The sequence below is a fragment of the Canis lupus genome, chromosome 4, assembly GCF_011100685.1.
Source record: "Canis lupus familiaris isolate Mischka breed German Shepherd chromosome 4, alternate assembly UU_Cfam_GSD_1.0, whole genome shotgun sequence".
NCBI lineage: Eukaryota > Metazoa > Chordata > Mammalia > Carnivora > Canidae > Canis > Canis lupus.
The window spans coordinates 72,374,544-72,400,817 of record NC_049225.1 but is presented as its reverse complement, the minus strand read 5'-3'; the positions used below and the strand labels follow the sequence as shown (position 1 = coordinate 72,400,817).

Here is a 26,274-nt window from a genome sequence, read left to right as displayed (position 1 = left end):
GTCATGGCACTCCCATCTGGCCTGCCAAGTTTCTGTGGAGAGATCTGCTAACCTTATTTGTCTTCCTTTGTACATTAGGGCTTTCTTTTCCTTTGATGCTTTCAGGATTCTTTATCTCCGTATTTTGCAAATTTTACTATGATATGTCTTGGTGTTGGCCTGCTTTTGTTGATTTTGATGGGAGTTTTCTATGCCTTCTGGATTTGGATATCTGCTTCCTTCCCCAGATCAAGGAAGTTCTCAGCTATAATTTACTCAAATAAACCTTCTGCCCCTTTTCTTCTCTTCTTCTGGGACTCCAATGATACAGATATTATTACACTTTATAGAGTTGTTGAGTTACATAAGTCTACATTTGTGATCCAATATTTTTCTTCCCTTCTTCTTTTTAGCTTCATTGTTTTCCGTAATTTTATCTACTACATCACTTATTCATTCTTCTGCTTCTGGCATCCTTGTGGTCATTACACCCGGCCGGTTTTGCATCTTGGTTATAGCATTTTTTATTTCAGTCTGACTAGTTTTTATGTCTTCTATTTCTGCAGTAAGGGACTTCCTGGTGTCTTCTATGCTTTGCTCAAACCCAGCCAGTATACTTATAATTATTGTTTTATTTTTTTTTCATAATTATTGTTTGAAATTCTGGTTCAGGCATATTACTTATAACCGATTTGATTAGATCCCTGCCCATGACCTCTTCTTCCTGCTTTTGGGGTGAATTCCTCCATCTTGGCATTTTGTCTCTGTCTTTGGTGTGTTATAAAAACTAGTTATGTTTCCTGCTCCTGAGAGTAATGGCTATATTAAGAAGAGGTCCTATGCCATCCAAGGCCTGGTCCTTCATGAAGTGTTTCTGTTGTATGCTGTGTGTACTCTGCTATTGTGTTTTGGCTGCTCTTTCCCTCAGGTTAGTCCTCTGCAGAGTCTCTCCCCTCCTGCAGTGGGGAGTATCTGGACCTTGTCCAGTGTGTGGCAAGTTTTAACTAGGTGTGTTTTGGTCTGCTTGTCAAAAAAGGCTAGGTCTGGGGCACCTGGGTGGCTCAGCTGGTTAAACATCTGACTCTTGGTTTCAGCTAGGGTCATGATCTCAGTGTCAGGAGATTGAGCCCCATGTCAGGCTCTGCACTCAGCATGGAATCTGCTTGAGATTCTCCCTCCCTTCCCTCTGCCCCTCCCTGCGTATGCTCTGAGAGGAAGAATGAACAAACGAATGAAAGAAAGAGGCTAGGTTCTATGTCCCCAGAGCTTAAACTCTGCACACTCTATGGTCAGTAGTCTTAGTGAGTGCAGAGGGTTTGTGCTGGTCTTCTGGGGTAAGGAGCTGCTGCTGCTCTCTCAGTCACACTTGCCCTAGTTCAGAAGCACCTGCAGAGCACAAACAGGTGGGGCTTGGTTTAAGTGGCTCAGGCCTCCACTGTGGGATACGATGTTGCTCACTGAAGTCCGTCTATACTGATGGGGAGTGCAGAATGGCATTACCTTGCTCTCTTGTCCCCAGAGAGGGGTGTTCATGCCCCCACTGTTCAAGAAGCCCTCAGAAGAGCGAACAATCTCCCCTCCTGTGTTTCTGTCAGATCCTTGCCTTCACCCTGTTTGACCTATGGGCCCACCTGGGGGTGTGGTGCTCCTGTGTTTTTATCTCAGGCATACCAGCTGAGTTTCAAAATTCCAAATTTTAGGGACCTGGCACAGCACAGTGTCACACTGATCCTCTGTGGGAGGGTCTTGCTGCACCGTGGCCACTGCTGCCAGTTTATCCCAGAAGGACAGTTGCACAAACACGCACAGATTTGGAGTTTATGGTCAGCAGAAAGCTGGGGTCCAGTTAGCTGCCCTCAGCAGCTGCCTCTATTTGTATGCTAATGAACAGGGCAGCCAATGACCCACAGGAGAGTCAGCCCATCCTTTGAATCTAGGCATTGACTTTCCCTTTCTAGCTATTAAAGTCCTACATGGCATCTTCTTCCAGTACAAGGTTATCATGTCTACACTGAAAATCTATTGTTTAGTGTAACCACCTTCATTAATTACTCTAGCTAGATCTTTTGGATAACTTGCTGGAGCTTCAGCACTTGCTACTTCATCTTGCACTTTTATGTTATGAAGATGACTTCTTTTCTTAAACCTCAGAACCAACCTCTGCTTAGCTTCGTACTTTTCCTCTGCAGCTTCCTCGCCTTTCCCAGCCTTCAAAGAATTGAAGAGTCAGGGGCTTGCTCTGGACTAGGTTTTGGCTTAAGGGATGTTGTGGCTGCTTTGATCTTCCATCCCAACTACTAAAACTTTCTTCATACCAGCAATGAGGCTGTTTCATGTTCTTATCCCTTGTGTGTTCACTGGACCAGCACTTTTAATTACTTTCAAGAACTTTTCCTTTGTATTCACAACTTGGCTGTTTGTTGCAAGAAGTCTAGCTCTTGGCCTATCTCAGCTTTCAACATGCTTTCTTCATTAAACTTAATTAAACTTAATTTAAACTTCATTAAACTTCATTAAACTTATTTTTAGCTTTTGAGTTAAAGGGACAGATATGTGACTCCTTCACTTGAACACTTAGGGGCCATTGTGGAGTTAATTGTCTAATTTCAATACTGTTGTGTCTCAGGGAATACGGAGGCCCAAGGAAAAGAGAGAAATGGGGGAACAGCCAGTTGGTGGTAGAGTAAAAAACCACATATTTATTGATGAAGTTCAGCATCTAATATGGGCATGGTTTGTGGTGCCCCAAAGCAATTACAATAGTAACATCAAAGATCACTGGTCATAAATCGCTATAACAAATATAAAGACAATGAAAAGGTTTAAGATATTATAAGAATTATCAAAACGTCAAAGAGACATGAGGTGAGCAAATGCTGTTAGAAAATAATGCAAACGGATTTGCCCAACGTGTGGTTGTCGGAAGTCTTCAATTTGTATAAAATGCAGTATCTGCAAAGTATAATAAAACAAAGTGCAATAAAACTAGGTATGCCTATATTAACTTTCAGTTATGAAGTAAATAAGGCCTGAGGAGCTAAGGTAATATCATTGTAACTATAGTTGACAACATTGCATTACAGAACTGAAATTTGCTAAGATAGTAGAACTTCTCTGTCTCAAAAAACAAAAAAATGTATATCAGTGTTGAACTGTGTTAACTAAGTAACAGAAATCCTTTCACTATGTATATGTATATTAAATCATCACACCGTATACATTAAATGTCTTACAACTTTGTCAATTATACCTCAATAAAGTTGAGAAAAACAGAAAAAAATGAGAAACTATTGGAATTCTCCAAATATTAAAAAAGTTCATTTCCCAACTACTTCACCATACATAAATTTGTTTTCAAAAAAATTCATCCCCTTACTTTTTTTTCCAGTGCAACAGCAACCATTCAATCAAAAGACATTTATGTAAAAATATTTGTTCTTGCAAACAGATTAAAAGAGCACCCTGCTAGCTGCCACTGCGTAGAGGAGAGAAAAAATAGCTACCAAGCATGAACTTATCTACTGATACCTATCTGCCTTTCTAGGTTTGGTTCTCTAAATTCTAGCCAAGACTATAAGAAAAATGATCCCCTAATGTATATGATTAGACACCAGAAATAAAAACTGTGTAGAGGCCTAATCCTTCTTCCTCTGAACCAAACCTGAAACTTGAAAGAGAAAGAATATAAATGCAATACCACTCGTAGTATCACTTAATATTATCTCACTTTTATTCCTTTTTCGTTCTTATAAATACACATAAAATCTCAAAACCTCAAAACCTCTATGAAAACACCCTAATTAATTATTTTTGAGAATTAAGGGAATCACTTGAAGGAAAAAAATTGTGTTTTTTGCAGATTATAATCAACACTGTCATTAACTTTGTTACGTTGTGATTCTTTAATAGATGAAGAAATATGAAAATAGTTTTAATTTACAATGAGAATTTTCATTTGTATGCAATAAAGAATTCAGGTACTTACCTCTAAAATGATATTTTTTGCCTTATATGTAGCAAAATATGGTTGCTCCAAAAGCCACAATGATGTAAGAATGGCAGCTGTAGTGGTCTTTACACGAATGACGGGACTATACTCACTGGATAACTCAGTGAGACTAGGATCACAGAGCAGTCTTCTATCAGACCACCTTATCATCCATTCCAGCAGCCTTCTTATACTGCCAAAAGTGTCATTTAGTGCTAGAGGAAGATCTTCTTGAGGATTAATATCACTGCACTGAATTGCTTTGAAAATACATCTTCTAGTTTTGTTGGATTTGGGAGTCCAAAAAATATGGTTTGACAATCTCTGGATCACAGGTTTCTCCGAATTGGCATCTTGTATTCTGTAAACTGACTTTTGTTTTAAACCGAACAATCCACTCATCCCTTCATATTTATCAACTTCATTCAAAGGGTTCTCTAAAACTGGCCTGGTTCCCTGATTAACTGGCACTGCAGCTGAAAGTACTTGGTTTTCTGCTTTTTCAGACTCATATGACTCAGAAGCAACAACAAAGCAGGAGCCAGCTCTAAATATGTTCTGGCTTTTGGTTTTGCCTTGACGTCGTTTTAATGTTGTATGTACATCAAAAAGTAAAGAATTAAGCTCATGTTCTTTAAGATGTCCAGAAAAACTGGTTAGAAATGGAATGCCAGGATCCTTGGAATCAAGTAGGTCTCTTTCAAGAATGTAACTCAAGAAGAGATCAAGAAATTTAATATATTCATCATCATCACGTTCAAATTCCCAAACACCTACTACAGGAAGCGCATTTTGTAATAACTTTTCATGATCTTTTCTTTCAAGATTTTCTTTCTGATTACATATCTTTTTTTCATTGGACTTATTTGTCAATGTTAATTCCATGTAATTTGGGGTATTTCTAGCAAAACAAAATTGAAAAAGACGAAATTAAAGATTTAATCACTAAGATGCAGAATTGACAGCAAATATTCTCTCCACTGATTGAATCATATAAATTTTTTTTAGTGCCTCAATGTCTTTCAAATGAGGGGGTTAGGCTAAATGATCTCTAACTGTTTACTAGAGCCAAACATTCTGAGTCAAAAAATATAACACATTAATATTAAGAGGGAGAAATTTGTGTTAAAAAAGACTGAAATGTGTTCACAGAAATTTCGCTTTAAAAAACATGAATGGGGGGATCCCTGGGTGGCTCAGCAGTTTAGCGCCTGCCTTTGGCCCAGGGCATGATCCTGGAGTCCCAGGATCGAGTCCCACGTCTGGCTCCCGGCATGGAGCCTGCTTCTCCCTCTGCCTGTGTCTCTGCCTCTCTCTCTCTCTCTATCTCTCTCATAAATAAATAAATAAATAAATAAATAAATAAATAAATAAATCTTTAAAAAAAATAAAATAAAATAAAAAACATGAATGGGGACACCTGGGTGGCTCAGTGACTGATTGTCTGCCTTCAGCCAAGGGAATGAGGCTGGAGTCCCGGGATTAAGCCCTACACCAGATTCCCGCCCAGGGAGCCTGCTTCTCCCTCTGCCTATGTCTCTGCCTTTCTGTGTCTATCAAGAACAAATAAATAAAATCTTAAAAAAATAAATAAAAATAAAAGGCATGAATGTTTTTCCTGGGGGAAAAAAAAGGTCCACTAAGAGGTCACAATTTAGGAATACAAAGTCAATAAAAATCACAAGTCACCAACATACATCTTCATTTATGGTTTCTGGTTACTTGCATCGGCCCCTCTCAGCTTTCACAACAAGCAGGACTACCCTCAAGACTCTACTACACAAAAGTTGGGAACTTTTTCTAAAATTTCTGCTGCTACTATATCTGTTAGGCAAACCCTTTAACTGTCAATCATAATTACTTTTATTTTTTTTTTCATAATTACTTTTAAATCAATTTCCTTTCAACATGGTCATTGGGGAAGAACACAGATTCCTAGTTCCCTCAATAAAAGAAATAAAGCGTTTGTGTCAGGCCCCGGAACTAAAAGTGCCATGTCTCTTCTTATTAAGAAGGCACAGAAGCAGCCTCCACTGTATTCCTGTGCTAACACCAAAATTGTTTGGTGAAACAAGCACATCATTTATAATACTATTAGGTATGGTTTAAGCAGATGTTTACATTTGAAGTAGATAAAATTATTTCACTGAAACAAGATTATGGTCCATTATATAGCCTTTCAGTCATGACAAGGATAAACTGCACAGCAGATAATGGAATTAGAAAGAAAAAAAAAAACTAGCTAGAGTAATAGAAGTTTAAGTGAAAGTAAGAATTTCTAGAAAATTTACAGACAAGTTTCAAAGATGAATGTGCAATTTCCTTCCCTGGAAACCCTTAAAAATAATACAGCTAATCTAAAAATCCTTAATTATTTAAATCTAAAGATTACTTTTTAAAAAACTAAAATGGGGTACCTGGGTGGCTCAGTTGATTAAGTGTCTGCCTTCAGCTCAGGTCATGATCCCAGGGATCGGCAGGAAGTCTGCCTCTCCTCCTTCTCCCTCTCCCTCTGCCCCTCCTCCCTGCTTGTGCTCTCTCTCTCTCTCTCTCTCTCAAATAAATAAAATCTTTAAAAAAAAAACAAAAAACCTAAAACTAAAAGCTTTAGAATTTCATCTCTAGATGAACTCTAGAATTTCATCTACTTACCTGATTTTATACTATCAGGTAGCAAAATTATTTCAGGCCTCAAGAATATTTTCAATAAATTTTCAAATTCATTCTACCCTCCTAACATCCCTGTGAGTCAGGGAGGATAAGACATCATTCATACTGCTAATAGTGCAATCAGTGAGTGGCAAGGAAATCAGCTCCTCTGCTGCATGAACATACTGAAAATATTTTTTTCCAAAGGAAGTGAATACTTGCTATTAAGAGATCTCAACTGTACCTTTTTTCTTCAACGGACCATGCTTCCGAGAAGGTGTCTGCTGTATCTGCATCGCTGTGGACTAGAGGATTCCCCAGTTCGGTGAGTGTGCTCCTGCTCAAGCTCAGTCCCAGAGAAAACCTATCAAAACCTGGAGCCTCGGCTTTTTCTTCTTCAATTGGTTCCCAGATATTCATCTCAAAAGGACCTATATTCCTCTCAACACGTTTTAGGGCTTTCACTCTCACTTTATGAATAGAATGCATAATAACAGACAACATTTCCTCAGTTTGGGGACCTAAAAAACAAAAGGCCTTGCAGTAAATTAAAATGTTTCAACTCAAGACAAAGGGGAACCCAAGTCCAGTCCCTCCTGGGAACATGGAATCCAACTGATAACTAAGACTTATTTCCACATTCTTACAGAGCATGCTTTCTTCAGTGTTTATTAGAAAGCTATGGTCCGCATTTTAAGGTAGAATTGCAGAAAAGAACACAAAAGGGACAGAATCCAGACCATAAAAATGTGTGCCCTAGAAAACAAACAACTGAGACGTAATTTATCTATTTCAGGGCCCCTGGGTGGCTCAGTCGGTTATGCATCTGGCTCTTGATTTGGCTCAGGTTGTGATCTTGGGGTATTGGGATGGAGCCCCATGTCAGGCTCCATGCTGGGCATGGAGCCAGCTTGGGATTCTCTCCCTCTCCCTCTAGCTCTCTCTTTATCCTCACTCACTCTCTCTCAAGTAAATAAATAAATCTTAAAAAAAATAAAAAAGCAGCAATTTAACTATTTAAAAAATCAGACAATTAAAAAAGAATCTCTACTATTTTTCCATTCCCAAGAGTGGTAAATAAGAGAAAATGAGTATAATTTTAGCCAAAGAAACAAGGACACTTTTCTGACTTAAAATAATGGGAAACATGAAGAAGGAAAGTTTTTCAAGGTTGTCTACAGAAAAAAATTTTAAACATTATTATACATAAACAGGACATTTTAGAGAATGTCAAAAAAGTCTTAAGAAAAATAAAAGCCATATATATATCAATGCAAGAATGTATAATCATAGGACATAACTTGACTTAAATACTAGATTGCAGTTATAAAAAAAGAAGGTAATTTGAATTCTTTAAAAGTTTCCACATTGTGATTGTAGTTAATGTCACAGAATTGAACACTTGAAAATAGTAAATTTTCTACTATGCATATTTTAACAAGAAAAAATTCCACAAAGGTATCTTGAATGTATAGGATAAAATTAGAAACACAAATAACCATAAAGGAAGATGAAGAACACTAGTTCTCAATAAAATATCCATATTACACAAAGTGCTATATGCTCATTTTATATATTTTATCTTATTTAATACTCTTTGCGTGTGTAAGAGAAAGAGAGAGAGCACGTGGAAGGAGGGGCAGAGAGGAAGAGAAAGAATTCTAAACATTCTCCATGCCCAGCGAGGAGTCCAACATGGGGCTCAATCTCACAACCCTAAGATCATGACCTGAGCCGAAATTAAGAGTCCACTAATTAACTGAGTCACCTAGGTGCCCCTTAATCCTCTTTTAATTTACATTCATAAGGTAGATATTAATATACTCATTTTACAAATATGGAAATGAGACCCAGAGAGATTGAGCAACTTGCCTACCGTCACACAATTATTAACTGACAGAGGCATGACATGAAGTTAGCTTTGTCTGGTTCCAAAGCAAAATTGGTGCTTATTTCTGCCTTCTCATACTATCTTCAAAGAAAGGAGAAATATGTAAAAACATAAGCACTAGAAATTACATGCTTTCAAAAGAAAACAAGAATCTTCAGTAATTCATCTATCAGATATCTAAGAAATGACAAATACTACCTTTCACCACACAGTGTCTGAGTCTCTGCTGAAGAGAGTGATATTTTTCTCTTAAAGGAACCCTTATATCCTCAGGATTGGGAAACGCTTTCACAAAAATTTCTGCTACCTTCAGAAAAAGTAAAAACACGGGTTTTATGAGCAATATCACTCTCAATTAAAACAAAAATCCTTTTAAAGTCTCTGATTTTCATTTAGTTTGTTTTCACCTACATTCACATTACCTTTCTGATTGGTGGCAGTTCTCCAATAAGGCTCAAAATTAGATCTTGAATAAGTTCTTCGATATTAGAAAACCGAGAGAAGGGCAGCATTCTGTACGCCCACTCCACTGCGCTGAGACAGTGCTCAACCATACAGGAATCAAACTCCACTTCGAGGTCCTAAAAGGATATTGAGAAAAACGTTTCCTTTTCACTTTAGATGGATAGATAAAGATGAGTTCAAAAGAGTTTGTTATAGACAGTAAAATCTTCTAATCAAGCAATAACTTCCCAAGTAACATTTGTTCGTCTTTCTTATTCCTGTGCAGAGAAATACCTTTTTTCCCTCCACGTTTTCTCTTGCTTTCTGATATTGTCTGCAATTATAGGATAACTTATCACGAATATGTAGCATCCAACACAAAGCACAAAGTTCTCTGAAGCAACCTAAATTGGGAATACAAATATGAGAGACTGGATGAGTATGTACGTTAATGTAGAACAACTTCACCACTGCTTGTTTTTTTTGCCAAAATAAATGTCTCTATTTTGTTGATTATAAGAGAAACATATATTCATTGCCAACACATTATATAAAAGTCATGTAAACCCTTACAGAATTTTTATGCACAAATATTGTATGCATGGCAGTTGCCTAAAAATATTGAAAACATTTTTCTAAATAACTTACTCTATTTACTAGTAGTTTCTTTGCTCTAAGCTTCATAGTATTTTGTTGATAATGCTCAAAACCAATATACACAGCTCTACTTAATACTGTAGGGTTAATTTATTAGGAAAATTCCTTATGATAGGCAACTAAGTTTAAAACTTTGCAATACTAGAAATAATACTTTCCATTATTAAATGACTTTTTAATTAAAAGCAATAAAAGTATGCAAAGATATATATGATCATACTATGTATGCTGTGGTGAAATAGGTCTTTTTTTTTTCATTTAATATATCCTGGATATCTTTCCATGGTGGTAATATATACATATACTGTCTTTTCACTGCCAGTGTAGTATTCCATTGCATAAAAAGTTCCCCAAATCAATTGTAAATTGTGTCATTATTAATATTTAGGCCTAATTTCTACACAAGCAGTTCATTTTGGACAAACCTATTGCTTTAACAGAAACTTCATCAAGCTTGTGGTCTCCAACTGCTCCAGGTCGAAAGAATGCTACACCTCCTTTACAGTAATTAAGTAATGATTGAGGGAAAGGACTCAATGAAGGAAGAGATCCTTTCATTCGAATCTGAAAGAATGATAAAATATGTTAATTATCAGTCATCTAAATCTATTTTTAAGGAAACTATAAAGGAACAAACAAGGCAGGTAAGAGAAACCATACAGAATAGAAAACACAGCATGGTTCTTATACCATGTAAGAAAATATCCCTGAAATGAGCCATAGTTTCAGAAACTTGACTCACAAATTTAATTCAAAAAATTCACTAGGCTAGGTCACAAAAGTGAAAAGAAAGTTTCAACGAAATTTTTTTCATCTCTCAGTTTTGCCTATATAGAAAGAATATAATGCTATTTGTCCTGACTTTCCCCAAAGGCATAATAAAGAAAAAGAGAAATTTAAGTATCTCTTATCCAAAGTAAAACTACATGCAGTACCTAAAAATAAATATGACAAAAGCTCTACCTACCTATATAACTTTAAAAAACTTGAGTGACAGGATTAGAAAGTCACCATTTGGCAATTCCTAATAAAGTACCGACTGCAGCAAGGATCATCAATCAATGTCCAATTAGGTAAAAAGTTGCTGGGTTGATGGAGAATGTGAGTGGGTAAAACACAACCCAAACCCTTGAGTCTATCTCACCATCATTAAAAGTGAAATAATAAAAAGTCTTATGTGTCACATGAAATGATATAACAGGGAAGTATACAACACCATTTATGAAGGACTCATTTCTAAGAAAATGTGAACCAGTGCAGCCCGGGTGGCTCAGCGGTTTAGCGCCGCCTTCAGCCCAAGGTGTGATCCTGGAGACCCGGGATCGGGCTCCCTGCGTGGAGCCTACTTCTCCTTCTGCCTGTGTCTCTGTCTCTGCCTCTCTCTCTCTCTCTCTCTCTCTGTCTCTCATGAATAAATAAATAAAATCTTAAAAAAAAATGTGAACCTGATCAAGCCTCTCTACCTCAAAGAGTATAGAGTAATTACTAGTTCATGGGGAAATAAAAGGAAAGAGGAATGAGTTAAATGACACTAAATGGATACACTATCAAACATACAGAATATGGTACAGGACAAATTACCAAGTTTCTCTACAAATCAAGAAGAGAAAAAAAATTAAAGGAAACTACTATAGAATAAAAGAAAAGGAATCTAAGAGACAGTAACCTGAAAAAAAGGATTAGCAGCAGGCTTGTAATCTACTTTTTCCCTCTTCTATTCACTTCCACAAAGACACAATCTCATCAAATCCCCTTGTAAGCATGCTAATGACAGACCTGTTATCAAACAAATTAACAGTATGTACTAGATGTACAGAACCTAGCTAGGCTGGTTATTATAAACATAGGATACATGGATTTATGGAATATGGCTTGCTGGAAATGTCACACGAGTTATATAATTAAAGAGATCTAAAAAGGAGATGTTCAGTAACTGATTCAGTTCTCTTTTGTGTTAAACAGAGGCCAGGTCACATTCTTTCACAGCAAGAAAAACCTTGGGAACAATATATGCAATTGCAGTTTTCACCTGTGTCTTTTAGGTATATCCTTGAAATTATTGGTATAAAGTTTGAGTCAGACTTGATAATATAGTCCTTCCTATAATCTCATAACCAAACATGGGTGAACCTCATTCGGACCTTGATTCCAAAAAACCTACTATAAAAAAGACATTTTCAAAATAATCGGGGAAATGTTATTAGGACCAGGTATTAGATATTAATAAGGAATTAGTCAACTTTGGTATAATAATATGGTAGTTTTAAAATATGTCCACAAATTCTTTAAAACTCATCCCTTCAAAGGTAGAGCCTAACTTCCCTCACCTAGAATATAGATCATACTAAGTAACTGGTTTCTAATTAACAGAATATAGAAGTGGTTATATTGATTTCTGAGATTAAGTCTTAAAACCATTGTAGCTTCCACCCTGCAGTCTTTTAGATCACTTGTTCAGGAAGCCTCCTGCCAACAATGAGCACCAACCTCTTAGCCATGTGCATGAGCAGTCTTGTAATCAGATCTCTGGTCCCTGCCAAGTGTTCAAATTCCTGTAGCAACAGTTCACATTTTGGCATGCAACTGCACGAGAAATGTGGCTTTTTGCTTTCATGAATAAAGACCTTATAATTTTGGTAGCAACAAGTGTTCCACCATCCCAACCAATTAGAAAACATCAATTTACTACAACTAAATTTGTAATTAAGTTATATGCTCAATAAAGTCTAAATGAAGGAGGTAGAGAATACAGCAATAAAGGGAATCACTTATGAATCATACATATTTCTGTAAGAATGGATCTCCACATTTTTGGTACCTCTCCCAAATTCAATAAATTCATGGGCTATCAATAAAACTATCAGATAAATTTGAGGAATACTGAATTAGAGGGAATCTGTGGGTCACCTCTGTATATAGCCCAAGGATTGACAACAGCCTTAAAGATAAGCCGCAAGTCACATGGGGCACTGGACAATTACAGTGCCAATGAGTATACACACAAAAGCTCTGGTCTATGGCCTGTTCATCCTAGGAGGCATGTCTTCAGCTGTGTTGCTAAAGTCTTAACACAGTCTTAAGGCTAGCTGAGTTAATTAAAGCTAGATTAAGTGAGATTACTGCTAGGATTTGTACATAAGACCAAACTGCAATGCAAATCTCATTTCCAACTTTATTGTAGAAAACTGTTTACTTAACCAATTTTTAAAATGAAGTTTCCGGGAAACCTGGGTGGCTGAGAGGTTGAGCGTCTGCCTTTGGCCCAGGGCCTGATCCTCTCAGTCCCAGGATCAAGTCCCGCATGGGGCTTCCTGCGTGGAGCCTGCTTCTCTATGTTTCTGCCTCTGTGTGTCTCTCATGAATAAATAATTAAAATTTTTTAAATAAATAAATAAATAAATAAATAAATAAATAAATAAATAATAAAATAAAATTAAGTTTCCTGTAATAAACAGACTCAATAGATCTTGAAACTATTAAAACCAATCTTTCAATAAGAGAGGAAAACTCTTTGCCCTTCTTACTAGACATACTTTAAAAACAATTTTGGGATGACAAGATACAGAATGGGTATAGTTTTATGTTATATCTTTATGGTAGCTGTATGCAAATTTTACAAACCTTTCTTTTAAAAAGCCTAATTTTTAAAAACAATTTGGTAACTTCTCAAAGTCTCTCTAAAGGTTCCTACTAAGAAAAGTTGTAGATTCTTGTTTTAAATATAACCAAGGACTGGGCCACCTGGGTGGCTCAGTTGGTTAAGCATTCAACTCTTGATCTCAGCTTAGGTCTTGATCTCAGGGTCATGAGTTTAAGCTCTGTACTGGGCTCACAAGGGGCATAGAGCTTATTTAAAAACAAAAACAAACAAACAAAAAAACAAAAACAAAAGAAAACATTTAAATATAACCAAGGGCCAAATTAAAGGTATTTGGGACTAATAATACTTATTTCCACATTTCAGAGAGACAGACAACAGGCCCACAAAGAACTTGCAGCTGGATAAGGAACATGAGCAGATGTCCCATTTGGCTATAGATCAGATAAGGATCCAATTACAACTCAGGTGAAGTCAGTGCTGAAGGGGATGACAGCTCCAGACTCAACTGAATCGCACATCTTAGAAGATAGCAAGGGGGAGACTCCAACTGGTGGAGATTACTGAAAGGAAACACACAGCCAAGAACTAACTTTAACATCCCAGAGTATGACCCCACATCAGCCCCCATAGAACACAGATAATACCTCAGGATGAAGTGGGGGGGAAATCCCTGAATTGACTTTACATCTTCAATAATGGTGGGAAAAAGAAAAAAAAGTAACTAAAATTACCTGGAATTAATTATGTTATGCTTTATAGTGCCAGACAGAATGGGACTAACAAAGAGACTCAGTACAGTGTCCTCTTTCAGCAGACCAGAAGAACTAGACTGATTAGGTTGCTTATTATAAACAAACCTGAAATCTATGGATTTATAGGGTAGGATTTCTTAGGAAAATGTCAGTATTTATACATATTAATAAGTATTAATATATTTAAATAGTTTAACATAGCACATGAGTGACTAAGACATTTCCACACCTTCTGCATGACTTTTCTCGCCCATCTCAACTGCAATATGTACCACTGTGCCACAGGAAAAGAACACCGGGCTGCCCGGAAAAGCAAGAGGATACGTTGAAGGATTCCAGACACCTTTTGGCGGTTTTCTTTCTCAGCTTTTAAAACAAGATCATCGCCATCTTCCTGAAGAAAACAAAACAACTGATTTTAGTAGCTAGTAATATGAAAATTTTGAGGGTTGAGGTGAAAACAAATATAGTGTTTCTCAAACTAAAATTTTCTTGGAGATTTATAAAAGAAATTTTGAGGGATGGCGTCAGAGATTTCAACTATAGCTATTTCTAGTGTCAAGGAAATATTTCTCTCATCTCAAACAATGTAAAGGGCTAAACTGACCCTAAACCCAAGTCTTCCCCTATAACAGTTAAAGCCCACCACTCCTGCCTGACTGCATTGGTAGAATGTTACATAGAAGGCTCCTTTCAAGAATGTCATTTCCCTTCCTCTGCCTGGAAAAATCTTTATATTTCAATGTCACCCTCTGTGAAGCCCTCCTGTTCTGTGTGACTATGACACTTTGCTTAGACTTCCATGAGAGTTTTTACTGATTTGTTCTGTACTGATTTATGTTTCCCATTACATTGAGATCTACTCAAGAGCAAAGACCTTGTCATTTATCTTTGTATTATCACAGTGCATGGAATAATGTCCAACATGTAATAGGATCCAATAAATATTTGTTGAATAAATACTATCAAGTCAATAAGCCAAAAATTAATTTCTCAGAGAATGAGATAATGTATTATAAATATTTGCTTCCCCATCATCCTACTATTACCACTTCTTCATTGCCTTCAATTTTTAATTGAGTATCTGCCCCTCCCTGACATTGCCTAGATGATTTAATGAGAGCTGATCCTACATCCCCAGCTTCCAGGGAATGGACTGCCAAACAGAACCTTCCATTCTCCTGGGCCAAGAGTGAATCTCCATACCCTTACTTGGAATCCTGGTGAAAAATACTTCTGTTTTTCTTTCTCCCCTTCCTTCTCCCTCTAGATATGGACAAGGTATCCTTAGACCACCCTGCTCTCACAAAAACAGCCAGCCTTAAGCTGAAGCTAACACATTAAAAAATAAACTAGAGAGGAAGAGCTCAAACCTATGCTAACATAACTGAGCCAGAAAGCTATCCTGCTACTAGGCTTCTTAATTATGCCAACCAATTTGGATCAAGTTTTCTATTATTTCCAACCCAAAGGATTTTAATTTTAATAAAAAATAATAAAATGAATCACTACTAAGGATCATAACCACTCAAACTAGTATCAGCACAGTATATTCCAAAAAATGCCTTAAAGGTTCTTATTTCTAAACCAATACACTGAAGACTCAGATGTGACAGAAAAAATGAATCACTGAGAAATACAATGGACTATTTATTCCTCCCATGTATAACATATTACATTTGAAATATCAATAAAATATTTTTAACCCATTGAAACATAACCTTAAATATAACAAATAAGAATATAAAAAAAACTAAAAAAAAAAAAAAAACCAAATACAGATAGAAGTTGCTAATATTAAAACATTAAGTAGTAAAAAAAAACAATACCAGAATCACTTCAAAATATTAATCAAGGGGCGCCTGGGTGGCTCGGCGGTTGAGCATCTGCCTTTGACTCAGCGTGATCCCAGAATCCTGGGATCAAGTCCACATCAGGCTCTCTGCACGGAGCCTGTTTCTCTTTTCTCTGCCTGTGTCTCTGCCTCTCTCTCTCTGTCTCTTGTGAATAAATAAAATCTTTAAAATAAATAAATTAATAAAAATAAAATTACTGAAGTAAAAAATATTAATCAAATATTAAAATAATTTAAGTGTAAATAATTTGCATTAACACTTTAACTCTTAAAGTCAGCTAACATAATGTTATGAGAGCAGAGAAGTTCCTGAGAGGAACATTGTACTGCTCTTTACGGCAGAACTATCAACTGAATAGTGAAGGAGAAAAAAATGATGTATCAAATTAAAAAAAAAAAAGTATTTCAAAAGAGGCAAAGACAGGGCACCTGGGTGGCTTAGTGGTTGAGCGTCTGGCTCAGGTCATGATCCCCAGGTCAGGGATCAAGTCCCGCATCAGGCTCCCCAGAGGGAGCTTGCTTCTCCCTCTGCCTACGTCCCTGCCTCTCTGTCTCTCTCATGAATAAATAAATAAAATCTTAAAAAAAAAAAAAAAAAAGGCAAAGACAATGAGGTGAATAAAAGACTGAAATAATGTATGGCTTCTAAATTCTGATATTCATTTTTGCTACCCTAAACAAATGTCTATTTTTTAAAAATCTGGACATAGAGTACTCTCTCTTGATTTTATTAGTGCCATAATTTTAACATTGATTGAGTGCTTACATGTGTCCTCGGCCCTGAGGTAAAACCTATTACAGGCTATCTCATTTAATCCTCACAATAATGCTATTACAGGTACTATCATCATCTACATTTCTCATATAAGGAAACTTAAACAGGTCAGTGCATTGCCTAAGATGATACAATTAATAAACAGCAAAGCTGGGATTCGGAAGTTTGTCTTTAGGGCTTTCATTCTTAACTTGATTATTATCGTTAAGTTGGTTATCTTAAAATTCGTACAAAATCAAGTTTAATGAGTTCGTCTAATAAAAAAAAATCAAGTTTAAGTTAATTAAAATATTAAACATTTAGCTTACTTCACTAAGAATAGCTGGCTGAGGACAATATAACGGAGGAGCTGGTAGGTACAAGCCAACTGGCACCAAGCCCCACAGTCTCTTACTCAAGTCCTTGGCAGAGGTGACCAGGAGCTGAAATGTCTCTGATAGAACATCTGCATCGGCCATAACTGCTGCTTTCAATACTTCTTGCACTGAACCAAATAGCAGATTTACATCTTCTTCTTCAATGGGATCTACCAAACACAAAATCAGGTAAATTAAAGTTTATATTATGCTGATCCTTTTCTGTAGTGTAAAATCTCCTATCTGAAAAAGCCAATCATCAAAAACAAACATACTGGATGACATGCAAAACAGGCCAATTTCTAGGGAGAATTTAATAACTATTCTGCTACCATTTTTTTTTTTTTAGAGAGAGAAAATGCATGGGAATATGGAGGGGTGGGTGCAGAAGAAGGGGCAGGAGGAGAGGGAGAGAGAATATCTTAAGCAGGCTCCATATCCAGAGCAGAACCCAATGCAGGGCTCGAGCTCACAACCTTGAGATCATGACCTGAGCCAAAATCTAGAGTCAGATGCTTAACCGACTGAGCCACTCAGGCAACCCTCTTCTGCTACTTTAAGATTATAGGCAATTAGAGCATAAGACCTTTTCCAAAATTACATAAGATAGTGTAATGACAACTATATAACAAAAATATACTTGGAATAAGTCCTGCGTCAAAAAATAATACATGAAAAAATAATGGGAAAAATGTCAAGAAAGACACGTAAATAATATACAACCTTATGTGAATGAAGGCAGTGGGAAAGTAATTTTTTTCTTTTTCTTATTAGTCCACCATAGTATTTTTTTTTTTTTAAGATTTTATTTAATTACTCATGAGAAACCTACAGAGAGCAGCAGAAACACAGGCAGAGGGAGAAGCAGGCTCCCTATAGGGAGCCTGATGCAGGACTCAATCCCAGGACCCCAGGATCACAACCTGAGCCAAAGGCAGAGATGCTCAACCACTAAGCACCCAGGTACCCAGTACTTTTTTTTTTTTTTTAAGAGAATGCATGCATACGAGCATGCACATGAGTGAGGGGGAGGCAAAGGGAGAAGGGAGAGACTCTTAGGCATGCTCCATGCCCAGCTTGGAGCCCAATGCCGGGCTGGATCTCACAACCCTGAGATGAAATCTAGTCAGACACTTAACCAACTGAGCCATCCAGGTGCCCCCACCATAGTATTTTTTAAATAAAGGTTAGTAAAAATGACATGTCATACAGCTAAAGAAAAACCAAACAAAATAGTCCTACTATCTGGATTCAACTATATAAATATCAGTATATATGTGGACATGTCCCAGAGGTAAAATGCAAGGAGATGCTGGTGATAGAACTGGAGATTTAGGGGTTTTTATATTTAAAGCATCCTTTAACATATAGAATATAATATGAAAACACTCATGTATCAACTTTTCATCCTTGTCTGATATTAACATTGTTGGTATATTCAGTTAATTTTTTTTAATGTTACCGATACAGCAGAAATTTCTTATTGTACCATTCATATTCTACTCACTCTCACCAGAGATAGCTACTAGCCACAATCTGGTATTGGAATTCCTATTACACAAATGTTATGGCCTCCTATTCTGTACTCTATAAAACTTGACCTCTTTCATATTTTCTTCTTTTATATATTCCAACTCTTTTTATCTATTTTGTATCTATTTTTATCTTTCTCTCTGTGTGTGTATATATATATACATATTTACCTAGAATATATATAAATATAAAGTATATATAAATATATATATGTATTTACCTATAGTTCAAATTCATTTTATACTTCACTAACCATCTGCTGAGTTTGTTTTTAAATCAGTTTATAAGGTATAATTTACATATACTAAAATTCATCCTTAAGTATATAGTTCAATGAGTTTTGGCAAATCTATACAGCCCTGTAAGAACGCCATCACCCCAAAAAAGTTGTCTTACACCTTTCTTTTGGCAACCACTGATCTGTTTCCTGTCCTTATAGTGTTTTTTTTTTTAAGATTTATATATTTATTTGAGAGAGGGGGAAGCAGAGGGAGAGTGTGAAGGGGAGAGAAGCAGATGGAAAGAATCCTTCATGCAGATTCCCCGTGTGGAACTGACATGGGGTTCAATTCGACAACCCAGGAGTCTGATAATCAACTGAGCCACCTAGGTGCCCTCCTTATGGTGTTACTTTTTATTTTTATTTTTTTTTTTAATTTTTATTTTTTTTTAATTTATTTATGATAGGCACACAGTGAGAGAGAGAGAGGCAGAGACACAGGCAGAGGGAGAAGCAGGCTCCATGCACCGGGAGCCCGATGTGGGATTCGATCCCGGGTCTCCAGGATCGCGCCCTGGGCCAAAGGCAGGCGCCAAACCGCTGCGCCACCCAGGGATCCCCCTGGTGTTACTTTTTAATAACATGGCACATAAATGGAATCAAACAATATGTAATCTTTCCGACTTCTTTCATTCTGCACAATGGTTCTGCAATTCATCTATTTTGTTGCATGTTATCAGTAGTTTACCTCTCTTCATTATTATTCAATTGTACAGATAACTGAAATTGGTTTATCCATCCACCAGTTGATGAGCATTAGAGTTGTTTCAAGTTTTTGACTATTATGAAAAAAGCTGCCATGAAATTTGTATACAGGTCTTTGGGTGGTTCTATGTTTTTATTTTATTTAGGTAAATACCTTAGGCATGGAATCCACTGAGTTTTTATTTCCTCTTTGTTTCTGACTCCTGGAAATTTCCCCCACTTTCTCTATTTATTAGCCTTAAAATGTGTATTTTTATGCTTATGTTTTATATTTTACCTAGAAACACATTTTACTTATAAATTTACTGTGGGAAAGTTTTGCAGATTATTTAAAACAACATATTGTCAAAACTGTAAGTTCAGACTAGGACTTTGTCTTTTTTTTCAAAAGACAACTTTCATGTAGTTACATATCTTTCATCTATTTAAAAAAATATTGACAGGGGTGCCTGGGTTGCTCAGTCAGTTGCGCATCTATCTTCGGTCAGGTCACGATCCTAAGGTCCTGAGATCGAGCCCCACATTAGGCTCCCTGTTCAGTGAGGAGCCTGCTTCTCCCTCTCCCTCTGCTGTTCTCTTGCTCTCTCTCTGTGTCAAATAAATAAAATGTTTAAAAATAAATAAAAACTAAAAAAGTAAAAAGTAAGTTTAAAAAATATTGATAGAAAAGTATCAAAGAAAAGTTTTTAGTCAGATTTCCAAGTATTAGGAGTTCTTTCTGGAAAGAGAAATAAGTTCTAAGAGTTAGAAGTCTCACTGCTGAATGGAGGCATGCACTAATAAAACCACAGGGTCCCACAGGTGTCATTAAACATACAACTTTAGTGCGCCCGGGTGGCTCAGCAGTTGAGCATCTGCTTTTGGCCCAAGGCATGATCCTGGAGATCCAGGATCGAGTCCCACATCGGGCTCCCTGCATGGAGCCTGCTTCTCCTTCTGCCTGTGTCTCTGCCTCTCTCTGTGTCTCTCATGAGTGAATAATTAAAAAAAAAAAAAAATACAACTTTAAATACCTGACTTCATTACTCTTCATCTAAATTTCTCCATCTATATCACAGACAAATTTTAAGGGCTCCTGGGTAAATCTATGTAATATATGTGATATTACATTATTTTTAATTTTGTAACACCACTCTAAACTTTTTTTTTTTTAAGATTTTATTTATTTATTCATAGAGACAGAGACAGAGAGAGAGGCAGAGACACAGGCAGAAGGAGAAGCAGGCTCCAAGCAAGGAGCTTGACATGGGACTCGATCCAATTATGCCCTGGACTGAAAGCGGCGCTAAACCACCGAGCCACCCAGGCTGCCCCACTCTGAACTTTTCAAACTAAAAACAAAACCGACTCTGTAATTTATGTACTTAGAAAGAGAACTAAATACTTTTAAGTACCCTCCTGTGTACGAGATTCTAGGACTATAACTACAAAAGAAAATAATCCAAATGTAGCAAAATATAACTAGTAAAAAGATACGTACAGAAAATCAGAGTATTATTCAGTTACTGTAATTTTTTTAAAAGATTTTTATTTATTTATTCATAGAGACACAGAGAGAGGCAGAGACACAGGCAGAGGGAGAAGCAGGCCCCATGCAGAAAGCCCGACGTGGGACTCGATCCAGTCTCCAGGATCACACCCTGGGCTGCAGGCGGTGCTAAACCGCAGCGTCACCGGGGCTGCCCAGTTACTGCAATTTTTTAAGCTGGAATAAGTTTTGGATGCTCCCGTGATTAAGAATAAATAGCAAACTTTAATCTTTGATAAGCTTAACTTCAAAGTTTAATGTAACTGTGGGTATTAACAAGTTTTTTATAATATCATAAAGTCTATATAATTAAGCTGTTACATTGTCAGACTATATGTGGGTAACATACCTGTAACTTGTTTGTATTTTGAGCCCATTTCATTTTTTGCTTCCAATGAGGCTGCCCGACCTAAAAAACACTGCAGCTTTTCCTGGAAAATTTGTGCTGGAGTCAAATTTATTGGTAAATTCAGACTCATTTTCTTGGTCCTGAAATCACATCAAGTTAAGTGAAATGATTCCAAATTTTGAAAAAAATGAAATATTAATACACTAAGAACTAAACATGAAATTTTAAGAAACAGTGAAATTCACTTTTTATTTATCCTCTGTTTTAAAAAGAAATAACTGGAGAGAAAAAAAGAAATAACTGAAGAAGCATTGCATTAAGGAGATTTTTAAGGCTCTCCACAATTATGATACTAATATATCTTCCCATCATCATTTCCCATTACTACCCTACAGTCTACTCTAACCAAACTGAACCAATCTTATCTTTTGCCATAACCTTTGCTCATGTTTGGAATGTTCTCTCACTATAGCTACTCCATTTGTAGAGATCCTGTCTTCTCTCTAATGCCCATCTCAAATGATATCTCCCACATAAAGTATTTCCTGTCCTATGCCTGCTTCATACTATTGCTCTCTCCACTGGAGAACCAGTACTTTTCTTGCCATACTACCTAAATTGTGATAATGTTTTGTCCTAATTTCTCTATTAAACTATAAAACCTTAAACATGGAGACTATGTGTCATTTAAGTTTATATCCACAAAGATACCTGGCATAGAACTTAGTACAGAGAGGTTACTTAATAAATAAATATATGTTGAATTTGAACTGAAAAATATCAGATACAGCAATACCATAATATTCAAAAGAGGTAAAATACAGATAACTAGCTTGATTAGCATGAAATCCAAAACCTACTTAACACAAACTCTCCCACTGACTAAAAGCCCTTTGAGGCCATTATTAACAAATGTGCTAAATACAAAACTTTTCATTTAAATAAAATTTTTAACACAGGAAAGTTGTTGAGCTGTCCAAGACAGTAGCCACTAACTGCATTTAGCTATTTAAATTTAAATTAGATTGAAAATTCAGTTCCTCGGTCTTACTAGGCACATTTCAAGTGCTCAATAGCAGCTACAGGTGACTACTAGCTATCATATTGACAGCACATATAAACAGAACATTTTCAACACTGAAAACAGTGTTATTGGACAATGCTGGAACAAGGATTCCACAAAATGTGGAAATGCCAGCAATGAGAGAAAGAAAAAATAGATGACACTATGTTGCTATTTCTTAACCTAAGTTTGTCTCAAAATACATACCTTATGAAATGGCTATGATGTTTGCAGAATAGTTGGAAGGCCACACCGATGGAAACAGATGTCTTCCAGTCTCCAAGTTTGTGTGCCAACCACACGGCCTCTGGAACGAGGCCACCAATAAGTAATAGTTCAAAGGCATATTCAACTGTCCACACATCAGAAAGATTCTGATCTCTTACGACACTGGCCACCATAGAGTGCTGCAGAGGAATGAGTCGAAGGGACTGTTCTATGCATAAAACAAAATGGAGAGTACAATTACATTTATCAGAACTCACGCCTCTTCACATAGTCACATCTCTGTCTCTCTCTTTTTTTTTTAAGATTTTATTTTTAAGTAATCTTTACACCGAATGTGGAGCTAAAATTTATAACCTCGAGATTAAGAGTCACATGCTCCACTAACTGTGCCAGCCAGGTGCTCCAACCTCTTTAGTATCTTGGGTATTTCTACACAAAATAACAAGGAAGATACACACAAAATGGTTTAAAATATGGGTGCCTGGGTGGCTCAACTGATTAAACATCTGACTTCAGCTCAGGTCATGATCTAGTGGCCTGGGATCGAGCCCTGCGGCGGGCTCTACCCTCAGCAGGGAATCTGTTTCTCCCCTATCCTCTCTTTCTCCCTTTCCCTCTGCCCCCTCCCCTTATTCATGCTCTCTTCCTCTCTCTCTCCCAAATAAATAAATGAAATCTTTAAATAAAAAAAAAAAGATTTTATTTATTTATTCATGAGAAACACAGAGAAAGAGGCAGACACACAGGCAGAGGGAGAAGCAGTCTCCCTGCAGGGAACCTGATGTGGGACTTGATCCCAGTTCCCCAGGATCACAACCTGAGCCAAAGGCAGATGCTCAAACTACTGAGTCATCCAGGTGCCCCAAATAAAATCTTTTTTAAAAACGGTTTAGGGAGTGGCAGCCTGGGTGGCTCAGCGGTTTAACGCTGCTTTCAGCCCAGGGCGTGATCCTGGAGACCCAGGATCGAGTCCCATGTCAGGCTCCCTGCGTGGAGCCTGCTTCTCCCTCTGCCTGTGTCTGTGCTTCTCTCTCTGTGTTTGTCTCTCATGATAAATAAATTCTTAAAAAAAAAAAAAATGGTTTAGGGACACCTGGGTGTCCCTAAATGGTTGAGCGTCGCCTTTGGCTCAGGGCGTGATCCCTGATTCCCAGGTCTGAGTCTCACATCGAGCTCCTTGCATGAAGCCTGCTTCTCCCTCTACCTATGTCTCTGCCTTTCTCCGTGTGTCTCTCATGAATAAATAGAATCTTTTTCTAAACAAATAAAAATGGTCTAAAATAGGGACGCCTGGGTGGCTCAGCGGCTCTGTGGCTGCCTTTGACTCAGGGCATGATCCCAGAGTCCCGGAATTGAGCTCTCCTCAATCGGGCTCCCTGTATGGAGCTTGCTTCTCCCTCTGTCAGTGTCTCTGCCTTTCTCTCTCTCTCTGTCTCTCATGATAAATAAATAAAATCTTTTTTTTTTTTTTAAATGGTTTAAAAAAATACTTAACATAGGGGTTTTTTTGTTTTGTTTTGTTTTAAGATTTTATTTATTTATTCATGAGAGACAGAGAAATAGAGGCAGAGACACAGGCAGAGGGAGAAGCAGGCTCCATGCAGGGAGCCCGATGTGGACTCGATCCTGGGACTCCAGGATCACGCCCCGGGCCGAAGGCAGGTGCTAAACCGCTGAGCCATCGAGGGATCGCCCTACTTTTTTTTAAACACTGAAGAAGAATATGCCTCATTAGGGGGTCATGAAGTAAATGCCAGCATTCTTAAAAAATGAAACAGAGGGCAGCCCAGATGGCTCAGCAGTTTAGCACCGCCTTCGGCCCAGGGCCTGATCCTGGAGACCCAGGATCGAGTCTCACGTCGGGCTCCCTGCATGGAACCTGCTTCTCTTTCTGCCTGTGTCTCTGCCTCTCTCTCTCTCTCTCTCTCTCTCTGTGTTTCTCATTAATAAATAAATCTTAAAAAAAAATGAAACAGAACAGGTGGATACAGAAAGAGAAGAGACAGCATTGAGTACATTACATAAAACAACTATAAACACAGTTTAATGAAAACTTTATGTCAGATAGTGTAAACACATATATACACACTTAAATATACCGGGGCACACTGTACCATTTATTTCTGTGTGCTGTTCTGAAATAAATCTCTATTTCTCCTACTAGAAATTTGGTGAGGAGAGATGCATTTATATGACTTTGTATTCCTCAAAGTGTCATGGAATAAAAAACTAATTTGAGGTAAAACTCAAGCCTTTAGGTATTCAATGTATTAATGTTTATAAGAAAGTAGAAAAGAGTAGTGGACAAGATTTCAGCCTTGGATTATATATACAAAGGGTCCCATCCTCCTTAACCTTCTAGATCTTTCTCTAATTAAAATAATGGAATAAGAAACTTGGAAATACAATGACAGAACTGCTAGTTTTTTCAAAAAATACATATTGCTAACATTCCCACTCACATCCTTAAAATAAAACTGGCAAATGGGATACATGGGTTTCTATTCCTTGAAACGATTAGTTTCTCATGTTACCAACACAGTCTGCCCACACCAAACACACTTTAGCTTTCTGACAAACACATTTGGATAGAAACAAACAAAAAAAAATTGTCATTCACACGAATGTTTGATTCTGCGTAGGCAGAGACCAGAGATTGACTAAATTTTTCCTACTTTTTTATTTCCTATGAGCAAGTTATCATACTATTACAAGAACTTGAATGATTTGATCTTCCGAACATTTTATTGCTTTTATACAGCAAACATCACACCAAATAAGTAACTCAATTCTCAATACATTCTGCCATTAGTTCTGATTTAAAACATTAACATGAAATCTATATTAAGTCAGGCGTGTAAATATCCTTTTTCAAGATATTAGGAAATTAAAGAAACCTAAGGATATATACCAAGTTTCAGGTATTTAAATTTTCAATAATCAGAGTCTTAGGCTTAGAAAGAGATCACAAAACTTTCTTTCCTAGCCTCTCCTCTCATTGAGAAGATTTACACAAGTATTAAAAAGGCACGTATTTGAGCTTTTATTTTATGTATGTTTATGAATATGTCCAAAAACAACTCCATAATTCTATCACCTTTCTTCCCTCCGTGTGATAAAGAGCAATCTTCCCTAGGTATATGAAGTGATCTGAAAAGATAAAGATCATGGCAAAGAGCTCAAGTCCTATAAACAATGTAGGATAGAAAAGGCAAGAAACTGAGACAAATTTTTGAAGTCAGGATTTGACCTTTGTTTTTTCAGGTTTTTCTAAAAACCACATGGAGTACCACCTCTCTTCTTCAGTAAAATAATGTGGATTAAGGATACGATTTATTGTCAGAAACTTCACTACCAAAAATAGAAAACACAAGTGATAAATACCTAGGGCTGTAACAAAAAAGAGAGCTTAAATATAAAACCATTGTAATGATAATGAATACAGCTGACCCTTGAACAACATGGGTTTGAACAGGGCAGGTCTCCTTATACACAGATTTCTTTTGATAAATACAGTACAACAATATAAATTTATTTTCTCCTCTGACTTTCTTAACATTTTCTTTTTCTAGCTTACTTTATTCTAAGAATACAGTATATAATACATATACAATACATATTAGCTGTTTCTCTAACAGGTA

General features: G+C 36.9%; 1 protein-coding gene across 16 annotated transcripts in view; it reads right to left on the bottom strand.

Annotated features, from left to right (window-relative positions):
• CPLANE1 (ciliogenesis and planar polarity effector 1) overlaps nucleotides 1-26,274 on the bottom strand; it is a 137,323-nt gene that overhangs the window by 77,181 nt on the left and 33,868 nt on the right. For all 16 annotated transcript variants that reach the window (XR_005358569.1, XR_005358568.1, XM_038535284.1 and 13 more), the window contains 10 exons: nucleotides 22,613-22,841; nucleotides 21,343-21,482; nucleotides 16,900-17,117; nucleotides 14,191-14,355; nucleotides 10,034-10,172; nucleotides 9,246-9,355; nucleotides 8,930-9,088; nucleotides 8,706-8,814; nucleotides 6,861-7,137; nucleotides 3,965-4,868 (listed from right to left, as the gene is read on the bottom strand). Coding sequence is in view for 14 of the 16 variants with exons in the window: in XM_038535284.1 (XP_038391212.1) it covers nucleotides 3,965-4,868; nucleotides 6,861-7,137; nucleotides 8,706-8,814; nucleotides 8,930-9,088; nucleotides 9,246-9,355; nucleotides 10,034-10,172; nucleotides 14,191-14,355; nucleotides 16,900-17,117; nucleotides 21,343-21,482; nucleotides 22,613-22,841 (2,450 nt within the window). In the remaining 2 variants the exon portion in view is untranslated. The remainder of the gene's footprint in view (nucleotides 1-3,964; nucleotides 4,869-6,860; nucleotides 7,138-8,705; nucleotides 8,815-8,929; nucleotides 9,089-9,245; nucleotides 9,356-10,033; nucleotides 10,173-14,190; nucleotides 14,356-16,899; nucleotides 17,118-21,342; nucleotides 21,483-22,612; nucleotides 22,842-26,274) is intronic.